At 41.8% G+C, this 25,908-nt stretch overlaps 2 protein-coding genes across 2 annotated transcripts; one reads left to right on the top strand and one right to left on the bottom strand.

The window, feature by feature from the left end:
• Positions 1-255: 255 nt before the first annotated feature.
• LOC134179107 (calcium-transporting ATPase type 2C member 1-like) lies at positions 256-15,704 on the bottom strand. Its single transcript, XM_062646002.1, has 23 exons — positions 15,614-15,704; positions 15,461-15,550; positions 15,361-15,396; positions 10,804-10,865; positions 10,625-10,733; positions 10,406-10,567; positions 10,278-10,346; positions 7,997-8,072; positions 5,216-5,282; positions 5,027-5,151; positions 4,874-4,971; positions 4,715-4,810; positions 2,233-2,322; positions 2,057-2,179; positions 1,833-1,998; positions 1,601-1,771; positions 1,281-1,378; positions 1,159-1,209; positions 929-1,095; positions 799-867; positions 626-742; positions 411-553; positions 256-351 (listed from the first exon to the last, which is right to left on the bottom strand). The coding sequence occupies exons 2-22, from the start codon at positions 15,536-15,538 to the stop codon at positions 511-513; spliced, it is 2,073 nt and encodes a 690-aa protein (XP_062501986.1). The 5' UTR covers positions 15,539-15,550; positions 15,614-15,704; the 3' UTR covers positions 256-351; positions 411-510.
• Positions 15,705-18,113: 2,409 nt separating this feature from the next.
• LOC134178667 (uncharacterized) lies at positions 18,114-19,631 on the top strand. The gene has a single exon (XM_062645551.1). The coding sequence runs from the start codon at positions 18,116-18,118 to the stop codon at positions 19,496-19,498; it is 1,383 nt and encodes a 460-aa protein (XP_062501535.1). The 5' UTR covers positions 18,114-18,115; the 3' UTR covers positions 19,499-19,631.
• Positions 19,632-25,908: the final 6,277 nt, after the last annotated feature.

Genomic DNA, 25,908 nt, shown 5'->3' with positions numbered 1-25,908 from the left:
CTCACCTCATCGAAGATGAACACAGATGACGACAGACACACGAGAAACAAAAGATCTGAAAGTCTGAGTGCTTCAGTCTGAAACACTCTCTGAAGAGGAGCAAAATAAATGACCAACATCTGGCCCAACAGAGAGCCCCCAACAGAATATAGAAAAGTACGATTTGTCAAAAATCCAATTTCGAATATTGATTTTGTCTGTAACAGGAACCACTAAATGAGCATTTATCAACCGATCAAATCATCTATGATCTACCTGTGATCTACAGCTCAATGCGTTGAACATATCAAAAAATACAAAGCACGTAAAAGTCATGGTTGTGTCCCGTCTAGTCACATGACCGTCACTCATCTGATTATCAACCAAAATGAACTTTAATCAAAATTCACACATAATTTGTGGCTGGATACCTCTTTCCAAAACACCCAAAGAGTTCCTATAACAATGATTGCTGCTGAGGTTAATACCTTGGAAACCAGAGCACGAGTGATGATAGGATCATGCACTCCTCTAGGAGGCCGAAGCATCACATCTCTGTCTACAGGTTCCACACCTAGACTACCCCACAAAGTCAAACATACACATACATAGCAAGACCCAAATACAATATTAATTGAATAAAAACCTTTGTGCTGGAGGTCCATCCATAATAATATTAATCCATAATATCTGCATGGCATTCAGGGGATTTCGCAGGTGCAAAAACGTAGATATTGTGATAAGAGACAAAGCAGCGATGCTCCTGGAACAACATTACTACTAGCCAGTCAAACAAGATACAATTATTTGTTATCATACGTGCTCAACTGGAATCGAACAAAGTTAGTGATGTTGTAAAATATTCCCTTGCCTTCCCGTATGGCAGACCTGTCAATGTATATCGTCGAGACAAAGAGTATAAATCGAAAAACTATTGACAGATACATACATTATTGTAATGAAATCATCGTTGACAAGAATCATATCGGCAGCCTCCTTGCACACATCAGTACCGGCCAAACCCATTGCGACTCCAATATCGGCTCTCTTCAATGCCACAGCATCGTTTATACCATCTCCAGTCATTGCTACGATTTCTTCCTTAGCCTGCAAAGCCTGCACGGCAAACGAAAACAACCAATCAGAGGCAATCAGAGAGAATAACAAGACATAGCTAACCTTGACGATAGCTACTTTGTGCCTTGGACTAACACGATAAAATACAGACACCTGCAAGAATGAAGAGCCATCTACAATGTACACATTTTAATAGATAACATAAGATGTCCGTGTATCTGTACTTGATCCATAGCCAGTTGCAATCGATGCAAGTCCATCAGATCTATCTCCTCTCCAGAAAGAGTTGGGCAACCCTCGTCATGTAGACCCAAGGACACGCCTATAAAGATGTTATCATCAGTAACAATGACAACAACAACAACAACAACAACAACAACAAACTCCATTGGACACACTAAATATCTCAGTAATATGAACAACAACAACAACAACAACAACAACAACAACAAACTCCATTGGACACACTAAATATCTCAGTAATATGAACAACAACAACAAACTCCAATGGACACACTAAATATCTCAGTAATATGAACAATACCAACTGCAATCGCTGTCTCTTTAGAGTCACCAGTGAGCATCTTCACACAAACACCACTGTTCAGTAGACTGTGCACAGCAGCTTCCACTCCCGGTCGAGGCGGATCACTAATAGCAGCCAAACCCACAAACATCATATCAGTCAAACTTTCTCCAGTTGCCATGGCAATAACTAACAGCAGCCAATCAAACAATACAATCAACAGTAAATATATGGATGCAATTTTGATTACCTCGAAACCCCTTACGACCGTACTCTCTGACCTTATGCATAACAGCCTGCACACCACGCTCATCAAGCTGAAGAGTATCATGAACATTTTCAGGGACATAAATGCAAGTACACTGCCGCAAAACACGTTCAACAGCTCCCTTCATAAAATACCTCTCTCCATCAAGCTACACACAAAACAATACTACAAACAAAGTCAAGTGAAAGACGACTTTACTTTCACACTTTAGCCATTCCGGCAATGTCTTTCATCCTTGGTCGACAACAGACAGCCATCCACTTCTGGTCTGAAGAGAACGGTTTCTCTGACGTTCTTACATACTGATCTCGAATGCCATACAACTCCATCTAGAAGCAAACTAGTGCAAAATCATAGAAAATTTGAATTACATTCAACTAACCTTCATTGCAGTTGCCAGAAGAGCCCCTTCTGTCGGCTGACCAATTAATGTATTGTCCCGAATCTGAGCATCGTTGCAAATGCAAGCAACCTACAAACAAATTTGCAATGCGAGATAGATATGATAATACAACATCTCCTTAAATTTTGCACAAATACCTGAATCTACAACATTAATTAAATTTAATGTTAAGACTGATACATGTTTATCAACGTTTATCACAGTTTGTGTGTCCAGTGTCGATTTAGAGAACAGAAAAAATACCAGGTAAACCACCATTCAATACAAATTACCACAACTAACTTCAAGTCTAACACACTGTCTCCTATTGGAGAACACATTACAGCTAATCATGATCTTGCACTTCATTATGTACTTATTGCATTAGCATACGTACGACAAAACTTCAAAACTCTACGTATATCCTTATAAAATGATAAAGAGACGATGTCACACAGAAAAATCGCCAAATCAAAGTAATATTTCATAAAAACAAGCGAGTACACTAATTCTTTGTTTTTCCGATTAATTCAACACATTTGTATCTGATGCTTTAGACAAACAATCTGATATCAACAACTGATGACTCTAATTCAACATGCAATAACAAATTGCTGATCAAAATAATTTGCTATGTTTAGGCAAGAGATTAACTACACTACGTGAAACACTATGCCTTGTGTCACTTGTCTTTCTTTCCATTAAGCTGCACATCGTTGTCCGACCCGATGCTCTGTTTGGAACAATAGCAGTGGTAGCTGTTTGCAAGCTGATGACATCGATTATCGCAAATCTAGATGTCATGGCATGCTTTTCTATGCTGCAGCTATTACCTGTTACCTCCCTGCTTCATGATCATTGCACAAGAAAATATTTAACGCAGTTAGGTATTACACCATTTCCAGACCAAATTCGTTCATAGTCACTTCAAATTCACGTTATGTCAATTCAAATTCATTCACAGTCATTTCAAGTCTGTCATGAGTCATTTCAAATGTTACTGACACATGAACGCTAATTGTACATACAACTGCAATTTCACTGATTGACTACAATACATTGAAACCAAATGTAGATACACTTTATTCTGTAAACTGGGCAAATACACCGCATCACACAAACGGTGTTCTAGCATTACAATACACAATAGAGCACAACACCGCGTTAATTAGGTCATCTCCTGTCATTTTCCAAGAGGCAGATCACATCTGTCCATATTATAAAACAACGGACAACCAGCAGTGGTTCTAAAGTTGATTCAACTGCTTCTGTAGCAATTTCTTTGTAATTTGGCATTTATGTGCAACTTGCGTGCATTGTGCCCGATGGGGTGTTGTACAGAGAGTCCAGTCTGTCTTCTTGAGACTGCCCTCCCAAACTGTCTAATTAGTAAACTACATCAGGAGTTTGCTTAATAGATTAACGCACATCCAAATTGAAAGTACTAACGAAACTACGGAAGAGCAGTGCAATCGACATGAATTTACACGATAATTAGCAGGACAATGCAGCGAATTTGAAATAACTCATGACAGATTAGAAAAGAATGTGAATGAATTTGATTTGACATATTGCCAATTTGAAATGACATAGAATGCAAATTGAACTGACATAATGCAAATTTGAAGTGACTATGAACGAATTTGATCTAGAACTGGTGAAGTTTCAATTCAACACACTCACTGAGCAATAAGCTGAGCACCCCTAGTTCTATTCAAAAGCTAACAGAAACCAACATCCATCACAATATAGTTAGAGATCATAACATTTGGTCACTTTAATTGATTAAGCAAACATACAAAAAGAAGTAATTATTAAACTAACATGATCCATAAAGTATAACCATCATTCCCAAGATCACGTGCTGCCACAATCACAACTAATCAAACCCTTACCTATGAAGTTTCAGTCAGTAGAAATATAGTGCTGTACAGACAACACATACAAGCATGCATGCCCGCATGCACACCCATGCACATGCACACACACACACACACACACACACACACACACACACACACACACACACACACACACACACACACGCACACACATGCATGTGCACATGCATGCACACACGCACACATGCACGCACGTGTGCGCACACACACACACACACACACACACACACACACACACACACACACACACACACACAGTGTGTGTGTGTGTTTCTAGAACTTTAGAACATACACAGCACTGGTTTGCAACAGATGTGAATAAAGACAGAAACTTAGTCAAGCAATAAATTATACAAATTTCCAGATCTAATATTAAAGTTCATTGTCTGCAATGTTTACATCTATCAATATCTATACCACAACCACAAACTTTAAACTTTAGTAATGTAAGTTTGACTTCGTTTGAAAGAGTTTTGGTATCTCGATGAGCACAAACACACACACACACACACACACACACACACACACACACACACACACACACACACACACACACACACACACACACTCAGACGTCTGACCTCCACAAGTTTTAGCAAAGAAGGATGGCTCGTGCCAGTCACCTTAATACCTCGACACATAACCTCACCAGCATCATTGTAGCCAACACCACTCACCTTGCACAAACAGAAAACCAAACCTCATGACCATTCCTAGTCCACATAATACACGTATGCAACCTGCGCTTCATCCTCATTTGCAGCAAACAAATACTTCACTGTCATTTCATTCTGAGTTAATGTTCCTGTTTTGTCCGAGCAAACAACAGTCGCGCAACCTGAAACAAATTCTGTGAACTATAACACTCACAGAGAAGACGCACAGTAACCAACCCAACGTCTCAACAATCGGTAGTCTCTTGACTATTGCATTTCTATCCGCCATTCTCATCACACCAAGAGCTAAAGTTACTGTAACAACAATAGGTAAGCCTTCTGGGATTGCAGCAACAGCTAAACTATAAAAAGTAGCAAAATGTAAACCAAACCAGCGACACATACCTCAACAACCAAAGTGCATACCTAACTCCTATAGTAAACATATCGAGAAGATGGCGACTCTGGAACCAACCAATAAACATGATAGCACCTACATAACAAGAACAGCAAAATTTAATCAGACTAAGAAAACTAATCAAACAACAATAAGGCACATGATGTCACTGTAAATTACAATACCATAACTATCTCCAGGCTTAAACTCTTCAGAGCAGTTGCTCATTTGGTAGAAAAGTTTGTTTCTTAGTTTACCCAAAAAATCATGCAGTCGCTGCTGTATGTTTTGACACCATTGCTTATTATTAAGTTCACATCATTTAATAAATACTGCATGAAACTACCTTTTTAAATAATCGATATTACCTTATACCGGGAAATTTTGGCGACAGTTTTAATTTGGCAAGTTGGCGATTTGGCAATTGGCGAGTGAAAGCCAAAACTAGAATTTGCCAAATTTGTCAAATGTCTCATTGCGCATGCGTACTTTCAAACAATAGAACATTCTTCACTTCCAGTGCTCTCAATGTGTGGACCATCTTCCTTGTCCGAAGCGGGAAGTAGAACGAGCCAACCATAGAGCTCCAGATCCTATGACAAGTCACGTGCACGTGTGAACAAAGGGTACACCAGACCATCACATTTGAAAATCAGAGAAGAGTGACAAATCGCTCTCCTGGATTGTTTAAGGAGAGTGATGTCACTCATCTTCCTTCGACTCTTCATGTAGTTGTCGAGCGCCGTTTGAACAATCCTATGACGTTCTGTTTCAGTCCAAATCAGATGGTTTGCTCTGATAATAAGAAATAGGAAGTCTACGCTAGTCTTACCAAAGATCCAAGATGGCGTGTGACAGTGTGTTTCATCACGAAGTCGGTACCACTAACAAACTTGGAGCCGTAACGTTATGCATTCCCTCTCACAGATAATCTTGTGTAATTTCTCCCAATACTTAGAGCAGGTCTTACACCATACCTTGACAACCAGCTCACGACCGTCTTCTCTTATAGTTTCAAGCCAAAAGAATTGTTAACATTTCCAACTCATGAAAGTAGCAAGTTTTACATTTGTGGCTCTTTCAGATCTGCCGGACATAGCAGTTCAAACACAGAAATAACACTGCTGCGACTTCCTTCGTGTTACGTGTTGTAGATGCCAAAACCCAGGCCTCGGAGACCCATTTGGCATTGTTGCTGTATACCGGAAGCGACCATCACACTTAGAGAGTCTGGTACAAGGCTCTAGTTGACCGCAAGCTGCAGAGTTAGACATAAGTCGCCCTAATAGCCTAAGAAGTGCTACAAAACGCACTCCAATTTTACAATTAAGAAGCGCGAGTGCAATCACGCTCCTCAAACATGAAGGCCTGGTACAGACCAGAGGTAAGAGCCAGAATTGAGAGATATGCTGCCGAAAACAGGCCCACTAAAGCTGCACATCGCCAAAATTAATATTCACCAAAATTTAAATATACATTTTTCAGACCATTTTGCCAAAAATTAACGGTGCCAAAATCTCCCAGTCTGTGGTATTTAGTTTTCATGTGTTTAATTACATCTGTAAATCAATCTTTGAAAGTCTGGTCAACACTGGCGATTGTTAGAAAATCCATATGACCTTTCAAGAGCTATATTATACATTGACATCTTCTCCATTTATGGCAATTCAGAGAAAGGCATGTCAGTCCAACATTAATTAAGCAGACCCAATCTCCAGTCACTGCCACTCATTGAACACTCGCATGCAATATTGAACAGCTTGACTACATGTCTCATTAATTGCACACATACCAAGCCACCTATTCCTCATGTTTGAAGAGTCAGTACTCTCTATTCGATTCTTACATTGCTGGTATCAAGGAAGAAGTGCCACAATGGTGTCCAGCTACAAATTTCTGTCACCAAATGATAAGCTAATATTGGCAACAGCATGACCATTGGTGCCCAAATAGCCAAGACATATCAGCACATGACCAACAAACTAATATGTTTCAACATCTGACAAACTTAATAAACGGAAACGCATCAACAGAACGTTTTTCCATGTCAATAAATTTGTTCATGACTCAAGCGAGACCTACATGTATTCATATTCATTCCTGACAGAATTCATCACACTAATCCAAGCTCACAATCGCAAGTGTTGAGTGAGAGTGTTATCCCGGAATAGTGAGAATAGAATAGATAGACAAACACACCCATGGCCAATGTCCAATCCTAAACGCACGCTTTCCAACTTCAAGAAAATGAGCAGCAACTTTGTTGCCAATTTTTTAGCCACTTGTCACCATATGCTTGTGTTTGTCGCCAAATTTGGCGAATTGGCAACAGTTGGACACCCCTGTGCAGCCAATGGGAGAAAATTGGGCATGTAGTGTGGCCTTTTGAATCAGTGAGCAAAATTAAATTGATTATTAAAACAAATCATTAATTTATATCTTACTAACAGACTCACTCACATGCGGTAAAACAGTTACCACTATGTTATGGAAAGGTCCGTTTCGTAAAAGCTGACTAGTTGATATTCAATCCTGATTGGGTTGGACAACTATAGGTATCATGAATCTGAAGCAATACAAATTGCCTTTATTATTCTCGAAGTACCCTCAATATACGGACAACCTGTAGTTACGCTGGGCAAACATATGTTTAACACATGGTTGCCCAGAGACAACCAAACTAATTGTCAATTTGACGAACACTGATGGTACAATATCTTTGCACTTAGAGAAGCCTGGCAGTCTAAACATGCATCCCTCTATAGACTACACAACCGTAAAATAGAACAACCAATCAATCAATTACTGACCTATTATGCAAAATGAGTAGAATGACAGCTGTTTCCCTAATCTGTCCATACTTTTCTGAAGAGGAGTCTTAGGAGCCTAAACCATAATGACATCATTAAGATCAACATCAAAGCTACATTCACACACAAACGCAACTCAATGTGTCTATATGCCAAGGATCACTTAAACACCACCACCACCACCACAACCAACAACAACAACAACAACTACTACTACTACTACTACAATACATACAGACAATTATATACACACATACAGCCATGAGAGAACACCTCTATTAAAATCAAGAAGCACTAAAGTGCTAAACCCTCAACTGATATGACTGATTTTGGCCGCAACAACAAGGAGCAGCTCATCACACACAAGAAACAACACGCACGACTAGACTGCCAGGTGTACGTATAGTGCACTGCTAATTACCATGAAGAGCATGAGAGAAGGGCTGGATACATTGAGTGGCACACGAGATTGTCGACATTCAATAGCTATTCGATAACTCTTGATAGGATGCAAGGAAGTTGAGAATGGGAGTTGCTTAATAATAGGACGATACTCAAGTAGGTACTGGACATACATACATACATACATACATACATACCAGGGCTCGAAAAATCGGTCCAACTAGTTGCCATCCTTTGACAAGTTTCAAAAATTTTAGGTCATCAAAATTAGTCTAGGATGTCATGTTGATATCAATCATGGTGTTTAGTATGCCACCATTTTGTATGGCCTTCTAAATTTCAGTGCAGTGCAAGCATACAGCCCAGTATTCCTACAATGGCATGCAACCGAAAGTGTCCAACGCATCACCACTGAGGCAATGGATACAACGTGTTATAATATACAAAGCTAGACATCTTGATGAAGACAAATAGTGATAGCTAATTGAATTAGTGATTAAATGCATACCACCTCTTTGTCAAAACAAGGCAGGGTTTCAACCACACTTCCACATATCACATTGCGGAAGTTATCCGTTTCTTGCTACTAAATCATATCTACCTATTTCTATCTACAGGATTTACCATCCTCTCCACTTCCTCACGTGCTTACTGGTCACAAACGCCATGCCTTTATTCTGTCGGAATCCTGAAATGCTCCCAGTTTCATTATCCGGGATATGAGCAGTTTGTCGCGTAAGCTGCTACATGTACATGTCATTGTACACACAACAAATGTCCCAATGTGAGCATCAAAGCGGAGCATGTTTTCAATACAGTACAGCTATCCGCCTGCATACCGAGAAGCAATTACAAACTATAGCCTTGGTCTGCTCTAGTCGTCATTTGACAACCTAGACTACAACATTAGTCGTCCGTAGTAAAATTTAACTCGTCACATGACGACTTGACAACCTATTTTTCAAGCGCTGCATACATACATACATACATACATACATACATACATAGATGCATACAATACTATTACATACATACATACATAGTACATACAATATTATTACATACATACATAGATACATACATACAATACTATTACATACATACATACATAGTACATACAATACTATTACATACATACATACATTCTGATACATACAGCAACATACGTACATACAGTAACATGATGATGATGATGGAATGAGTAGTCGCTATGACTAACTTTGCCTGTGTCTCCATAAACCAAAATGTGCACTAAGGAAGAGCAGCCACATATATCACAGATGTAATTGCCACTCATTAATGACACTACACGTTTTCACTTTTCCCTCTTTGTTCGTAATGCGTGCACGTGTTTGTTTTCAAAATACTCGGTCAAGTTTTTCCAGTAAAATCTCCATAATGTCCTGTCAAGTGCGACGTTTTCCCAATGTGGTACAGTGATGCCACATGATTCATGCTTGCTTTCAGTGTGTCCTTGAAGCGAAGTTTTGGACCACCAGGTGGTCTATACCCTTCCTTCAGTTGCCCGTAACACTGTCTTAGGGAGTCTATTACAATCCATGCAAACTATGTCGCCACACCAACGAAGTTGACTCAGTATCAGCAGAACTTCTAGCCCTGACATATGCCTGGCATATTACAGTGTCACTTCTTCAAACCTCAGCGTTGGACAATTCGTCCTGCCATTTCACATTTGCAATCTTACGAAGACAGCACATGTGGAACTGATCGAGTTGTTTGATGTGTCTTTGGTACACTGTCCAGGTCTCACATCCATAGAGTAGGGTTATCGCCACTGACAGATACACTTTTACTTTTGTACATAAATATATACATACATACTGTACATACATACATTTATACATACAAACACACATACATCTTCCCCTTGCATCATCTTAAAGACATCACCAAACTCTGAATTTTCACCCGTACTTATTACAATACCCTATAAATATTGAAATAGTAATCAAGAAATTATAGATTAAGTAGGATAACTCATGTGACCTTTCCTCTCCCGTGACAGACCAAAGTGCCCATAAATGCAATATTTTTTCTTTCAGTCAAAGGAGTGCCGTTTCCTCCCACATGCATCAGCTGTGCTGTGCTCTTCCGAACCGGATCAGTTTCACCAGTAAAGCTAGACTCGTCCAGTTCCAAATCAACTGCCTATAGTTTCAAATTTATTGTACAAAACTTTCAAAAACAATGACTTAGACACCATACCTCAATTAACCGTATATCGGCGGGTACTCTGTCTCCAACTGTTATGTACACACAATCACCCGGGACAAGTTCTGAAGCAGGCAAGTCTTTTGTGACTCCTTGTCGTAAGCTAAGAGAGAGAAAGAGTAACAACTGTGGCACAACAAAAGGCTAATAACAACAGAGTGTAGTAGACAGACCAGTGGCATTTGTGGGGTACCAATTGTTTCAATGCTTCAAGACTTCTCTCCGACCTATACTCCTAATGCAAAAGATAACATTAAAGTGCCCATCCAAGTCAACTAAACAAATCACGCATCATTAGAGTTACCGTACCTACACTTGTATCGCCCCACTATCCATCAAGCCCCATCCCCAATTGGCCAGGGTCTAACATTTTGTACCTATTTGGTCCACTAATTGGTGTTGATAAGCATCCAGGTGAAAAAATTGAAAATTGAGTTCACAGTCATGCCAAGAAAAATTCGCTCTTTTACAGTAGAAAAGAGATTCCTCATCATAGAATGGCATCGTCATGCAATATGGCTTACTAATATCAAGGACGGCAGTTGGATGTATTAGTCCACAAGTATCTGTCCGACAGTAATAAGATGTCGGCGGTTGAACATCCCCATAACATCTCGATTACCCTTTCTACAGATGACACATGAAACCGTGACGTACTGAATGAGGAAGGGTTTAGGGCAATACGGAAGACGATGTGCACCACTTACTTGTTCTTGATGAGTACAGAGTTCATAAATGCAACAAAGTCCAAGCAGATGCTGCAAGTAAGGTTGCTGATCTTATGTAGAGCAAACTTGAGTTGTCGTAATTAGTTAAACACTTCCACCAATTAGCACCTAAAGGTGCACATATCCTCCAGCAAGACCCAATCCCATACTTAACAGACTAAGATAACATGCAATGGGTGGGGTGATACAAGAGTAGGTGTGCCATGGTAACTTCAGTGACAAACTGTGCACAATTGCTTTCCACTAAATTGATCATCTAATGCATTCGTACATAAATATCAAATTACACCACACCCAAAAAAAACAAAAAATAGATTATAACAATCAAGTCTATAGAGTGAATTAATGTCCAATGTAATAAAATGTTAATGCATCAACTATGTCTTACTATTAGAAAGACTCTTTGTAATAAAATTCAAATACCGTATAACCGGTTATTGTGTGATGCTAAATTTGTGAGCTTTCCAGGGATTTGGCCAGATATGCAGAGTTCAATTATACGATGCCTTCTACATGTGCCAACAAAAAAAACTAGGAACTCATGATGCATTTCAAAAGTAAAGAGCTGTACTGTACTAGCAACGCTCTTGCTACCTATTAATAGGTATGGCGAGTGGGTGTATCGTGACACAGTATCAGTCAGTCATTACGATCTAGCTCTGTAATGCTAACAGCTCTTTCTCTTACTCCGAAAATGCTCTGTTACATGTCACCATACTCCATATATAACATCCATACTGTTGTATAGGAAATAATTGCACCTCATTACACAACTCCTCCAAAGAAATTTCCAATTCTCGCTTCCATAGATTGATTTTGCTTAGTCCAAACATGTACATCATAATGGCACCCTAATGAGTTATTTCTGACCTAAACAAACTTGATTCTCATCCACTATCAAGTCTGGATTACCTCTATTTACAATACAATTGCTGGTAAATACAGTAACTATACTTGTTTTGCTATTGTAAGTCAAGTCATTCGCCTAAACATGTTGTCCAAATATCAAGCATATTCTGCATACTAATTCGCATACACGATAGAGTCGCATCATCTCCATACACTAAGCCACTAACATATTGTTCACCTATCTTTTTTGCACCATATCCAGATTGTTAGTGTCATCAACAAATCATTAATATGAATATTAAAAAGACAAGGTGAGACAACCTTCCTCGTCTGACACCGTTCCTCATCCCAAAGGCCTCAGATAGTAGATTCCCCCGGATATATTGCAATGAGTACCAATTTGAGAAAGCCAGTAAAAGCCACACTGAGAAAGATTATTAAAGGAGAACTCTCTCTAAAATCAACAATCTCTTAGACGAAAGCAGTCACTTCATCACACAACCCATTGCAATCGTTTACAGCAAATTTTTACCGTAACAGACAAACAAAGCATTGAAGTTACTTGTGTAGGCGTGTTTAGTACCCGTATAAGTAACTCTGATTGCTGGTTAGCGAGGAAGACTGATACCTGTGCACTATTCAAGGTAAGGACTGTGAGACATTTAGTGTCAAGTTGTAATTTATTGACTAAAGCAAACTGGAACCCAAACTTATCATGCAAGCATGGACTGTGTCAATAGAACCGTGGAGCCACAAATGGAGACGCTTCTTAGATTATTCATAGATCATGTCTCACTCCATTTTGGGTGCATTAGGAGCGCTTGGTATGGTTAAACCTAAAGTATTTACTTCCAAATGAGAACACACAGTAAAACATACAGGAAATCGTCTGAACAACTCGTGGCCCATTCTCTGCTTCTGTGGCTGGCTGGACCATAAGCTTCCTGCAGGAAGATACTAGGTCTTGTATCTGTCATTCAGCAAGAAAAGTTTAGTATTCGGTGAGAGTTCTCCTTTAATTAAGTTCCCACATATCAAATGTTCTGATTGCAATTTGTCAGAATGAAGCACCTTATTTTGTTTCAACTGGCTTACTGCTTTGTCAGAGGAGGTACCGCATGCACCACCCTATCTGGAAGTTGAGATGGGAACTTCTACGCATTCTGAGGTCTGAGAGCGTAAAGGTCGTTTCCACAGTTCTGTTTCTACAGTAGCTGCATTGCTAGTAATTTGAAATCTAAGAGTGTTTTGGAACACCACGCTCACTTAGAGCAGTCGGCGTCCCATGATGATCGACCTGAGGAGAATTGGGTTCTCGATCACTGCTTGCAACTTCCACTGCCAACTGCGCAAGAAGAGAGTCCAGAATAATACACTAGCACGTAATTTGTATGCATTCTATTGCCCTATATACCTATTTCACTGTAGATGTATACATGTGCGTGCAGCTAGAGACTAGACGTTATCTAGAACTTCATGACATGCTCTGTTAGAACACAGTAGCGTAAAACAGACACGTCGGGTGAGAGAAACACTTCACAAAAGACCAATGAATGTAGACACGGGCGACTCCTGTCAACTGGAAATAGATTTTATCGTCGCAGTTGCGAAGTCAAATCTTGGGTCTTTGAGATTTCTCAATGCAACATCTTCCACAACTATTGCCCTATATACAAATGCAAAGGCATGATCGACCCACAGACCCTCATCATGATGCAACTCAAGACACGTCAAGACTTGCAACTATTTTAATTCTGTGGCTAGAGTAACACGTAAAACAACAACTCTCATCGCAGACACTTTGAATAGGGTCATACTCATGGCAAACAGGTCAGTCAAAGTACTGACCACACCCACTGCCGTGTTCTCAGTACCTCCTATACTACTTTCTCTAATGCTCTATGATAAATCTCAACAAATCACAGGGGGGTGATTAAATCCAATCATTAGTCCTATCTAATATTTAAGTCAAAGACTTCATTTATTCTAATAATTATTGATCAATGGCATTACACAATAGATGACAAGGTGGGCCATGGCCACCAGTGACTATGGCCTTAATTAATTACCTGGGGCACAGTTTTCTTTATTCTCCACCTAATCAGGTTGGGCTTGCCCAAACTCCACAAACTAATCCAGTGGGACCGTGGATTAGTTTGTGGAGTTGGAATGAGCTCAACCGGATCAGGTTGTGGAGATAAAGAAAGGCGCCCCTGGTAAGTCTCATAACCCTAAACTTTTAGTAAACCTTTCTCTAGCTTCGAACTTCCAGACCAGAGAGCGTGCAAAGCGCGTGAACTCTAGTCTGGACCAAGTGGATACTAAAATGATTTTGGAAGTATTTATCAAAAACGATGCTAAATGGTAGCCTAGCAGCATAAGATCGTTTTACCTAGATCAACATATCATTTGTAAATGCCATGTGATCTCACGAACGAAGAAGAGACGTCTGCCGTGTTTGCAGCGATATCATGGTGTACAGAATAAAACCACGACTCTTTGATTCTTCGGCAGACCGCTAGCTAGTCTAAACACTCGACTGGCGAGACTACCGCTCAACCAGTTGTCAAAGATGATGGTCTAGCAACGCTGCTGTGCATGTCCTGTCACCACAAGCTTGAAAATATCGAAGAACTGAAGCTGAAACTAAAACTAAGATGTGTGCATGCACCAGAGTCTTCATCACGGCTCTGGCGTTCACTTAGCCGCCCACTTAGCAGCCCATGAGGATTTCACACACGCGCAATCAGCGTTAGTGCACTTAGCATAACCCTTATTGCTAAACCAATCAGAATTTACAACTGACATTCCGGTTGTAAGGAGCTGATTGGCTTAGAAGGCTATTTCCGAAATCATTTTAGTATCGACTTGGTCCAGGCTAGAGTTCGTACGCTTCGCGTGCTCTGGTCTGGAAGTTCGAGGCTAACCTTTATCATGCCATCCTGATTTGAAGATCCAGTGTCTCTGATGTGGGTCTTGTTAATTAACTTAATTGTAATTAATACCATGCCAATTGTTCCAAGAATGTCTAAGAATGTCTAATTAGCTGTAGTTCAAAAAAGACAATCAGTATCCAGAAAACAACAGTGCCACTGCAAGTGACAATTTGACAAACAGACATACAGTAGTAGACTAGACAACTAGAGGCATTACCTGAACAAATGCGACGCTAACAACAATCACAATGGCCTACAAAATGACACCTAGCCTTCACTAAACGTCACTCACTGTACGCAACACAGTTGAGTCATACCACTGTTATGCTGACAGCGTCGTCGTACTGACCCATACACACACTAACCAAAGCAGACACCAACAGCAGAGATATCATCGGATCTTTGAACTGCAACAGCATCACTGAACGTCGGCGACTTCACATAGAGTATCGGCGTTCGCATTGCCCTACCTGTCCCAGATATTTCTTCCACAGAGGTTCATCGTTTGTGATGTTGAACTCGTTTGGACCAAATATTTTCAGCCTTCGTCGGGCTTCGTCGCATGATAGTCCGTTGAGAACGTCCGCGCTGAGACTGCGTACGATGTCTCCTGACGACGTCTGGGAAGCTTCATTGGACGTCAAGAAACTTCTTTGCGAAACAAACATGTCGAATAAGGAACATAAAGACCCGGATAAACATGTAACCCCAGCCTCGCAAGCCAGGCTCCTCCGCGCAGACCGCTACTACCTTATCGCTCGTACTAATAGAAAGGAAACATTTTTTTCTGAACGTACACTAGAGCGTGAGCGTTATTGTGGTCCCAGGCGTATGCATGGTCGCAAAATGCTGTCGTTTGGCCAGTCATCATCTACCTATTTGAAGATAGAAACACTACAAAGGCTTGTAATGCTAGCCATTTGCAAGATCAAAGGTACTGGTATCCGTACAGCATAAACACTGTATGTATACACATGCAAACCACAGTGGTCGGCCTGAAGCCGGTCAAAAGCATCTGGATCGGTAATTGCAGCAAAGGTCTACACATGGAATTGCATCGCTCAGCGATCAGTTTTAGAATGTTTGGTTAACCGGCGCGCGGTCTCTAGCTAGACGTCATGCATGCAATCTATATTTATCTAGAGTCTGACTTCTCTCTCATAATAAACGCATTGTTGTGTCAAGCTGCGAAGAAGCGAGCGTCCGCACTTGTCCAGCCCCGAAATGATGAGTTCCTCAAGTGTGATGAAGGGACATTATGATTTCAATGCAAATTCATACATGGCTTACACAATTACCGTGGAAAAAAATGCCATATAATATGAACAATAGTTGAGTTCGTAACAGCTTCAGTTATTCGAGATTTTCACTTATCCAACAGGGGTCCGGTCCCAAGGGGATCGATAAGTGACACGCAACTGTCTAGTGGCATTTTTCACATTAGGTATACTGAATGTAGATGTAGAATGAATGTAGAATACAACGAGAAGAAACGCTTGAACTCGCTCTCAAACTTGTTTCAAGAAACAACTGTCATGCATGTGGATGTACATGTATGTACACACGTACGCAGCACGACCAGCCATGTGATCACCCACGTGACAAGCTTGACCTGTGGGATAAGTGAACGTCGGGTAACTGACACGCGACTGTATAATAAAAACGCACGTGAATCACGCGAGGGGAGCAGCTTTTGCCGGAATTGCTACAACACGACTACAACACATCACTTGGTGAGCATCGTCTTGCTCTCACGCCAGTTCCAACGCTCTTAACAATTTATTACCGACGTGTGAAATGCTAGGTATAGTCACGCACTGTACTGTACGACCGACCAGCTGGACGAGCTCTTACATAATAAATGTCCCGTATGCTTAACATGGTGGACGTGAGAATCAAGCTGCATAGCTATTTGGGCACGCGAAGGGGTTGCACTTTAGTGCCTCAAAAAGTCGCAACCTAAAAAGGATTTAATATAAAAGAATTAATTAAATAGTGTAACATGGTACAACTGGAACAGCAGTAGGCACTCTAGTGAGCACACCTGGTGTGACCTCTACTTCACTACTGTACTCACTTCCGAGTTCAACCATGAATATTAATGAATGAATGATGATGATGATGACGTATGAATGACTTTACTGTCTGCAGTTCTCACTCGGGGCTCATACACAAATGGATATACACAGTTCAAGTCAGACCCTAGCTATACGACATTATCTATTTAATTATCTATTTATAATACACAAAAGACTACATTCACTAAAACAACTTACAGTATATATACAATAGTACACCGCAATAGGTAATGGACCTACTATTGCGCATTAAGAATGTTTAGTTAGCCTCGGGTTTTTTAGACCCACTCGCGCCGTCGTGCTCGGTTCCCGTATAACACGACCGCCGGGTACTGGGGAACTACTGTCTGTTCCCCATAAGTGTAAACTATGAAAATCTTCAATATTTCCGCTGTTTTTCGGACTTCCGCGATGATCTCGGTATTGTTAGAAACCGCTATGTCTGACATTTCTCTTTATCAAATTATCTAAGCTCTTCCTACAAAGAAAACGGAAGAATAGTACTATTGCATATCAAAGACAAACGAGTGAAAGGATGGTTACTATATAGTTATCTTGTAAGGCCAACGGATAATCAACTGGAACCATTTAAGATTATTGGTGTAACATGATGCAACCAGAGTAGTAGTGTCATAGCTCACTTCCGCGTTCACACCTACAAAGAATAGTCAGTAGTCTCGCGTAATACGGAACATCTTTTTATCACAATTTTTCATTGAGTCGATTCTGCATGGTTACGAGTTCCCGTTCTACTACAGACATGCAAGCAACACCGATTCATCTGACGACAAGCTAGAGGCAGTGTCACTTACAGAGCGAAGGGAAATGACGTCACAGTTATTACCGTGTGTGTGCAAGACCGCGTGACCGTCATTCGGTATCCGCCCGCGGAAGATGTTGTTTGTCAGTGTCTTCGTTGTGCTTTTTGTCGTCGGTCAGACAAATGGTGACACTCAGCGCCTCACGTGCACAGACGTACGAAGCCAGTGCGATAGAGACATAGTGTGCAGACCTTCGTTCATCGAGTATGTGACCACGTGCTCGACGGTTAATTCGCCGGCAAACACGTGCTCACAAGAATGCAAAGACAGCTACATCAAGCTGATTTCGAACTCGGTGGGAAGTCTATGGCACGACTGCGATTGCGGAACAGGAGCTCTGGGAGACATATGCACGACCTTTGCGAACTCCGTTATGACGAAATGCTTTGGAGATGTCAGACCGACCCCTCCGGCTTCCGCCGTCAATCACACTAGACAGCTCATTTGTTCCGACTTGATGAAGTCGTGCTCGACTAGCTCCACGTGTCTACCTCGATACCTCGCGTATGTGAGCGGCTGTACGTCTTCCCTGGTGCATTTCAATTGTACACAACAGTGCAACGAGTCGTTCTACAATCTACTTCGGAATCCAATCGGCAACAAGTTCTCAAGTTGCGATTGTGGCGACGACATAGTGTGTCAATTATTACTGAAGGAGGTGCTATCAACCTGCTATGGTGGCAACTCTCCCGTTCTGCCTCCAGTAACGGATGTACCAACAGTGAATCCGGTTGGTTTCTGCGAGAAAGTTTTTGATAGCTGCTTTCTCGACAAGTTTGGTTCGTGTGGAAGCTACGTCGTCCTTGCACAGAGTCAATGCGGTGATGATTTCCAAGACAATCAAAACTCTCTTACTTGTCCTGCGTCTTGTGTAGCCAAACTAACAGCTGTAATGTCTATCATTCCATATGCAAGTGAGGTACTGACGTGCAGTTGTTCAAATTCCACCTCTAACAAGTGCATTGCCATTTCCGGAATGCAAAAAATGACTTTTTTGTGTGGAATTGCAGTTCCTTCAGCTGCTACTATGTCTGTAGGATCTCATCGCCCAACAGATTCATGTGAAGCTCTTAGCATGAAATGCTATTTGCAGCTTGGTGCACAGTGTGAAAATTCCCAGCAACAAGTGTTCCAAGGAAATTGCAGTTACTTCTACTCAAATAGTCAAGCTGCTGCTAACTTGTCACAGTCATGTACTGATGAGTGCCAGTCAAGTCTGCAAGAATTGGTTGCGAATCCATCTGGGCACTTTATTCCCACATGCTCCTGTGAAGACAATAACTCGGTTGTTTGCCAGAATGTGATGAGATATCGGGCAGTCTTCAACCATTGTCGTGTGACTGGAGTGGCTCCTGCCACCCCCACTTCGACGGCTGGAGATTGTAGAAGTGCATTGGGTAATCTACTACTCACATTTATGTTAGCTGCTATTGGGTGTGTCTTGCTGATGCTGTAAGCTGAATATGAAAGAGTTATAATTAGCCATTGCTGTTGCCTTAGTGTTGTTCATGCATTCTTGCATTTGTTTCTAATAATGCCGCTGCACCTGCTTTTGCTAAGTCTTGAATTGAATTATAACGAAATTGATGGTACTAAACCAGTGTCGACTGTGCTCTGCCACTCAGTTGAACTAGAAGACTATGGCGTGCAGTTCAATTCAAAAGTGCATGATCAATCCGCTAATTGAGGATCATGCATGATCGATGCACACGTCGCAAATATCGACTATGGCACATCCATTGTGCAGTGAAACTCGATTGTGTAAATTGGGCTACTGCAGTTACTCTCCAGGCAGGGATATGGATGACATCTCATCTTGACCCTCCTCCCCTCTCCCTCTTGGAAATTACTGCATAAGCACAGACTCCGCCTCCCGCTCTGAATTTACCGCTTAATTAAGCGAAGACTTCCCCTCCCTCTCAGAACGTATACCAGTGCGTGACCATTTCGTCCATTCCATTTTCAATTCTCAGCAACAATTGAATATTGAATTAGAAATTGAAAATAGCCTAGAAGTTGCTTGCAATTTCAATATTTAATTCTATTAAAAATTAAAAATTGACTGATTGACAGACTATAATTATTTGCAGATTAAAATAGATATTAAAAACATACTTAATTTTAACCACTTTTCATTTTCAATGCAATGGAATATTGAAATTGCAAGCACGTTAGTTCAATTTTCAATGCCAAATTGAATATTCCATTTAATTTAAAAATTAAATGTTAAATTTTGAATTTGCGTGGCCAATTCGCCCATTCCATATTTAATTTCTAAGACAAATTGAAAATTAAATGTCAAATTAGAAATTAACTAACATTGCTTGCTCTTACAATATTCCATTACATTGAAAATAGAAATTGATTGAAGACCAATTGTCATTTCAATATTCATTTACTTTGCAAATAGATTCAATCTTTCCATCCGTCCAATTTTCGTAAATTATGAATATTAAATATAGCCTCTGATGCAATTTTCTTTCTCCGTACTAAATGTAAATAGAAAGTTACCCGTTGTTGCTAGCGCGAGCGATATCTCATAAACTGCATAATGACACCGCGCGGTAGCCTCGTCCCCAGACTCACGTGAGTCTGGCAGTGTCCGGTTCCCGTATGACATTTTCAGCCTCCCGTGAGTCTGGACTCACCGCACCTACTTTCACACACTTACTTCACTAAGTGTCACCTCACGTCATAGTCTTGGCACCCCACGTGACTAAAAATTACCTACGTCACAAACTCAATTAGCTTATATCTATCTAATGTGTGACCCAGCAGATTCTGTATCACGCCCAAGCTTCCGAACAGCGCATGGTGACTCTTCACGGTGAGTGATGCTCCACGGTGAGTGATGCACCACGTTCACGCTATCCAAATCTCAAGACGACTTCAGCATGTGGAAGGTGAGTGTATTCCTAGCTAAGTTATTGTCCTACTCGCGTAGACTGGCGAGCCTGCCAAGTCTAGTTACAGCGATCCGGACTCCACGTGTATTCACTCGTTGTTTGTGCGGACAAAGATGTCTTTTCCCCCTAGAATGGCCCTGGAGACTTCAAGTTTACTCTCCCGAAAGTCATCATAATTGAAAACACGGAGAGCGGACTGCAATTCCACGTCAATGTGTCTCTTGTTGCCATTGCGCGCCCTACTGGCCATTAGAGTCTGTGCACTAGCAAGGGCCGTGCAGATAGCGGATGTGCGACGAAACAACGAGTGAACTACACGCACAAACAACGAGTGAATACACGTGGAGTCCGGATCGCTGTAACTAGACTTGGCAGGCTCGCCAGTCTACGCGAGTAGGACAATAACTTAGCTAGGAATACACTCACCTTCCACATGCTGAAGTCGTCTTGAGATTTGGATAGCGCGAACGTGGTGCATCACTCACCGTGGTACTGGAGAGTCACCATGCGCTGTTCGGAAGCTTGGGCGTGATACAGAATCTGCTGGGTCACACATTAGATAGATATAAGCTAATTGAGTTTGTGACGTAGGTACTTTTTAGTCACGTGGGGTGCCAAGACTATGACGTGAGGTGACACTTAGTGAAGTAAGTGTGTGAAAGTAGGTGCGGTGAGTCCAGACTCACGGGAGGCTGAAAATGTCATACGGGAACCGGACACTGCCAGACTCACGTGAGTCTGGGGACGAGGCTACCGCGCGGGCGGTCGCCGCTGACTTCAATATTCAATTCTATTGAAAGACGAAAGTTGTATCTAGCTTAGCCACGCCTCTGGCACCCATGCAATGTAATGCAATTAAGAGATGGACGAGAAAGCCACCCGACCGACCTCCACAACAAATCGGTAAGCACTGCACCTACGTAGCTCTCGTCAACCGTCATGCCCAAGCACGAGACATTCCTTGCCGCGACAAGGGAAGCCCGTTGCATGGAGGCACGCTTACGGTCTATAGTCAACGAGATCAACGTCTAGCCTGCACTGGGAAGTTGACGCCTAGTCGATTTGGAATGGCTCCTAGCAACTATCCAGCAACTAATCCCGTCCTCAACATTCCGCCAGGGAAAGCATCTTCCTCTTCGACTCTCTTGCGATCAAATCTTCGTCAACTTCGTCCATGGATATCGAGAGTGGAGAGAGTGCACGACCTGTTCTTATCGTGAGATTCTAGCTGCTGTGGCTTCCCCGTCCATGTGTTGAGAGGCGTGGTCTATAATAATCGACGCAAGTGTTGACTCTAGATAGTTGCTTGGAGTCTTTCCAAATCGACTAGGTGTCAACTTCCCAGTGCAGGCTAGACGTTGATCTCGTTGACTATAGACGGTAAGCGTGCCTCCATGCCACAGGCTTCCCTTGTCGCAGCAAGGAATGTCTCATCCCTGGGCGTGACGGTTGACGAGAGCCAGGTGCAAGTGCTTACCAACTTGTTGTAGAGGTCGGTTGCGTGGCTTTCTCGTCCATCTCTTAATTGCATTACATTGCATGCGTGCCAGAGGCGTGTCTGGGCGTGGCTAAGCTAGACACAACTTTCGTCTTTCAGTAGAATAGAATATTGAAGTCAGCGGCGACCGCCTGCGCGGTGTCATTATGCAGTTTATGAGATATCGCTCGCGCTAGCAACTAAGGGTAACTTTCTATTTACATTTAATACGGAGAAAGAAAATTGCATCAGAGGCTATATTTTAATATTCATAATTTACGAAAATTGGACGGATGGAAAGATTGAATCTATTTGCAAAGTAAATGAATATTGAAATGACAATTGGTCTTCAATCAATTTCTATTTTCAATGTAATGGAATATTGTAAGAGCAAGCAACGCCAGTCAATTTTTACTTTGACATTCAATTTTCAATTTGTATCAAAAATTAAAAATGGAATGGACGAATTGGCCACGCAAATTCAAAATTTAATATTTAATTTTTAAACTAAATTGAATATTGAATTTAACATTGAAAATTGAACTAACGTGCTTGCAATTTCAATATTCCATTGCATTGAAAAAGGAAATTAGTTTGAAAATTAAGTGTGTTTTCAATATTTATTTTAATCCGCAAATAATTAGAGTTTGTCGATAAATCAATTTTTAGGATTTTTAATAAAATTGAATATTGAATTGCAACAACTTGTAGGTTATTTTCAATTTCTAATTCAATATTCAATTGTTGCCGTGAATTGAAAATGGAATGGACGAAATGGTCACGCACCTTTCTAAGTTACTTTTAATTTCTAATTCAATATTCAATTGTTGCTGGGAATTGAAAATGGAATGGACGAAATGGTCACGCACCGCGGAGGTATACAGTTTAGGTTCAGGCAGACTTTTCCTAAAGTTTTTACTTTGAGTGCTCTTAATAAAATGCCGTGTGAGCTTGCAATCCGGTATCCAAGGCTGCAACTATTTTAACTATTAGCTGTGATCATGAAGGTTGCCCCTAAATTGCAGGGCTTGTTGCTCTAAACTGTTAGCTAAAGTTTATACATTATACATTATGGTCTCTCCTGATCAATAAATGTGATCATTGAGCGATGATTTACGTATTCAATTGAAAGTTGTCTTCCCTCAATACTAGTCATTCGAATTTTTGAAATATGTTGACAGGTATTGACAAATCCAACCACCACTTTGGCAAATAGTTTCAGAAGTAAAACTTTGCATACAAACTTCTATTTACTGTATCAATATTTTGAGAAAGTTTAATAATTGATATTATTATCTACATAATATAACTATTTTGAGTCAGCTCTGGCAGTGGAGCAACTATATACAGCAAGACCTTCACTGATGTTTGCTATATTGCTGGAAATCCTCTGGCTGCTGCTAATTGCAGAGATTAAAGAGATTCTTTGAAAAACCTTGTCTGGAGGGCTCCATTGCTTTGACTGTATACACAAAATTAAGGCAACGGGTGAAGCGATCACTGAGCCGAGTCTAATGCTTAGCTAAAGGCTAGCAGTGAGATTCTCTGCTCATTGTCTAGAACTTCATATCTAGAGAGAGAGAGAGAGAGAGAGAGAGAGAGAGAGGGAGGGAGGGAGGGAGGAAGGGAGGGAGGGAGGGAGGGAGGGAGGGAGGGAGGGAGGGAGGGAGGGAGGGAGGGAGGGAGGGAGGGAGGGAGGGAGGGAGGGAGGGAGGGGAGGGGAGGGGAGGGGAGGGGAGGAGAGGGGAGGGGAGGGGAGGGGAGGGGAGGGGAGGGAAGGAGAGGGGAGGGGAGGGAGGGGAGGGGAGGGGAGGAGAGGGGAGGGGAGGGGAGGGGAGGGGAGGGGAGGGGAGGGGAGGGGAGGGGAGGGGAGGGGAGGGAGAGGGGAGGGGAGGAGAGGGAGAGGGAGAGGGGAGGGGAGGGAGAGGGAGAGGGAGAGGGAGGGGAGGGGAGGAAGGGGAGGGGAGGGGAGGGGAGGGGAGGGGAGGGGAGGGGAGGGGAGGGGAGGAGAGGAAGAGGGAGGGGAGGAGAGGGAGAGGGGAGGGAAGGGAGAGGGAGAGGGAGAGGGAGGGGAGGGGAGGGAGGGGAGGGGAGGGAGGGGAGGGGAGGAAGAGGGGAGGGAGAGGGAGAGGGAGAGGGAGAGGGAGACGGAGGGGGAGAGGGAGACGGAGGGGGAGAGGGAGACGGAGGGGGAGAGGGAGAGGGAGAGAGAAAGAGGGAGAGAGAGAGACTGGATGGAACACCTTTGGTGGAGTGTCAATATTTGACATTTGACATTTGCAGAAATAGATCTATTGTTGGGTGCGACATCTTTGCTGCAATGTCAAATCTTTGACATTTTGACATTTGTTGATATATGATTAGGTGGGGTACAACACCTTTGGTGGAATGTCAGATATTTGACATTTGCTATATCTGTGTACTTGGTGACAACACCTTTCCTAGAGTGGGAAAGAGGGGGTTCACCTGGTAGCAGTTATTTATAGCATTACTAATTTTCTCTTTTCTAATGAAATTATATGAAATTGTTGAACCACGCCCATTGGAAAAGAGGGGGTTTTAACCCCCTAAACCCCCATCTGGATCCAGCCCTGCAACTGAATCCAATAGACGTTCTCTTGATCCAGAAATCCACGCAGTCTCGATCTGGCTCCCCGATGAGGAAAACCTCTCGCACACTTACTGCACATTCATAAAGTAGTAAAGAACTAGCTTTGGTAAACAGTAGTTTACCGTTGGAGATCGTACGTGTTCGACTTACTGGAGCCTTACACTCCGGTAGATCTACTAAAGACTTACTAATAGCTTCGTAATGATCGTCTTAACTAATTAAGCACTTCCCACGTAGATCACCACCCAGCGGCTCCAACACGATCAAGTATACCGAAAATAACGAACATGTAGCTGTGCGGAAGTCCCTACTAAATTACCTAACGGCTAGATAAATAAGAGCTCGCAGTCTAGATACCTGAACGACGTAATATGTCTAGGCTGATCAACTTCATGCAAGAGGCTCAGTTTACCTACAATAATACATTCCATCATAAAACCGCAACTTTAGTTGCCTAATACAATTATGATAGCGTGATAATGTGTACACTTAGCCACTTAGCCTTCTCATATGCATATATCGTATACTGCTGAGCTCTTACCTGTTTACCAGGAAGTTTGAAACCCGTATAAACGAAAATCCAAGCTCTGGCGGTTTCGAACGATATAAACTTCACTTTTCTGCAACCTAGGGTAAGCGAGATATAGCAGATTTACGATGTAAAAGTGAACTCAAACAGAGAGTAGGCGTGGATAATGGGTGTATGATCTGCTGGACGTTTAGTGCAGGCACCGAAAGAGGAATTCGAAGTGAACGAATTCGTTATTCCAAACAAAGCACGCAAAAATTATGGCTAAGATCAATCTCTGACTGGTGTACTGTCATGGCATCTGCGTATGACTGGAAGTGGAAAGCGTGGACTTCCAGATTCA

The sequence above is a fragment of the Corticium candelabrum genome, chromosome 4 (assembly GCF_963422355.1).
Source record: "Corticium candelabrum chromosome 4, ooCorCand1.1, whole genome shotgun sequence".
Lineage (NCBI taxonomy): Eukaryota > Metazoa > Porifera > Homoscleromorpha > Homosclerophorida > Plakinidae > Corticium > Corticium candelabrum.
The sequence above is the reverse complement of the archived record's forward strand: the minus strand, read 5'-3'. Positions and strand labels throughout refer to the sequence as shown.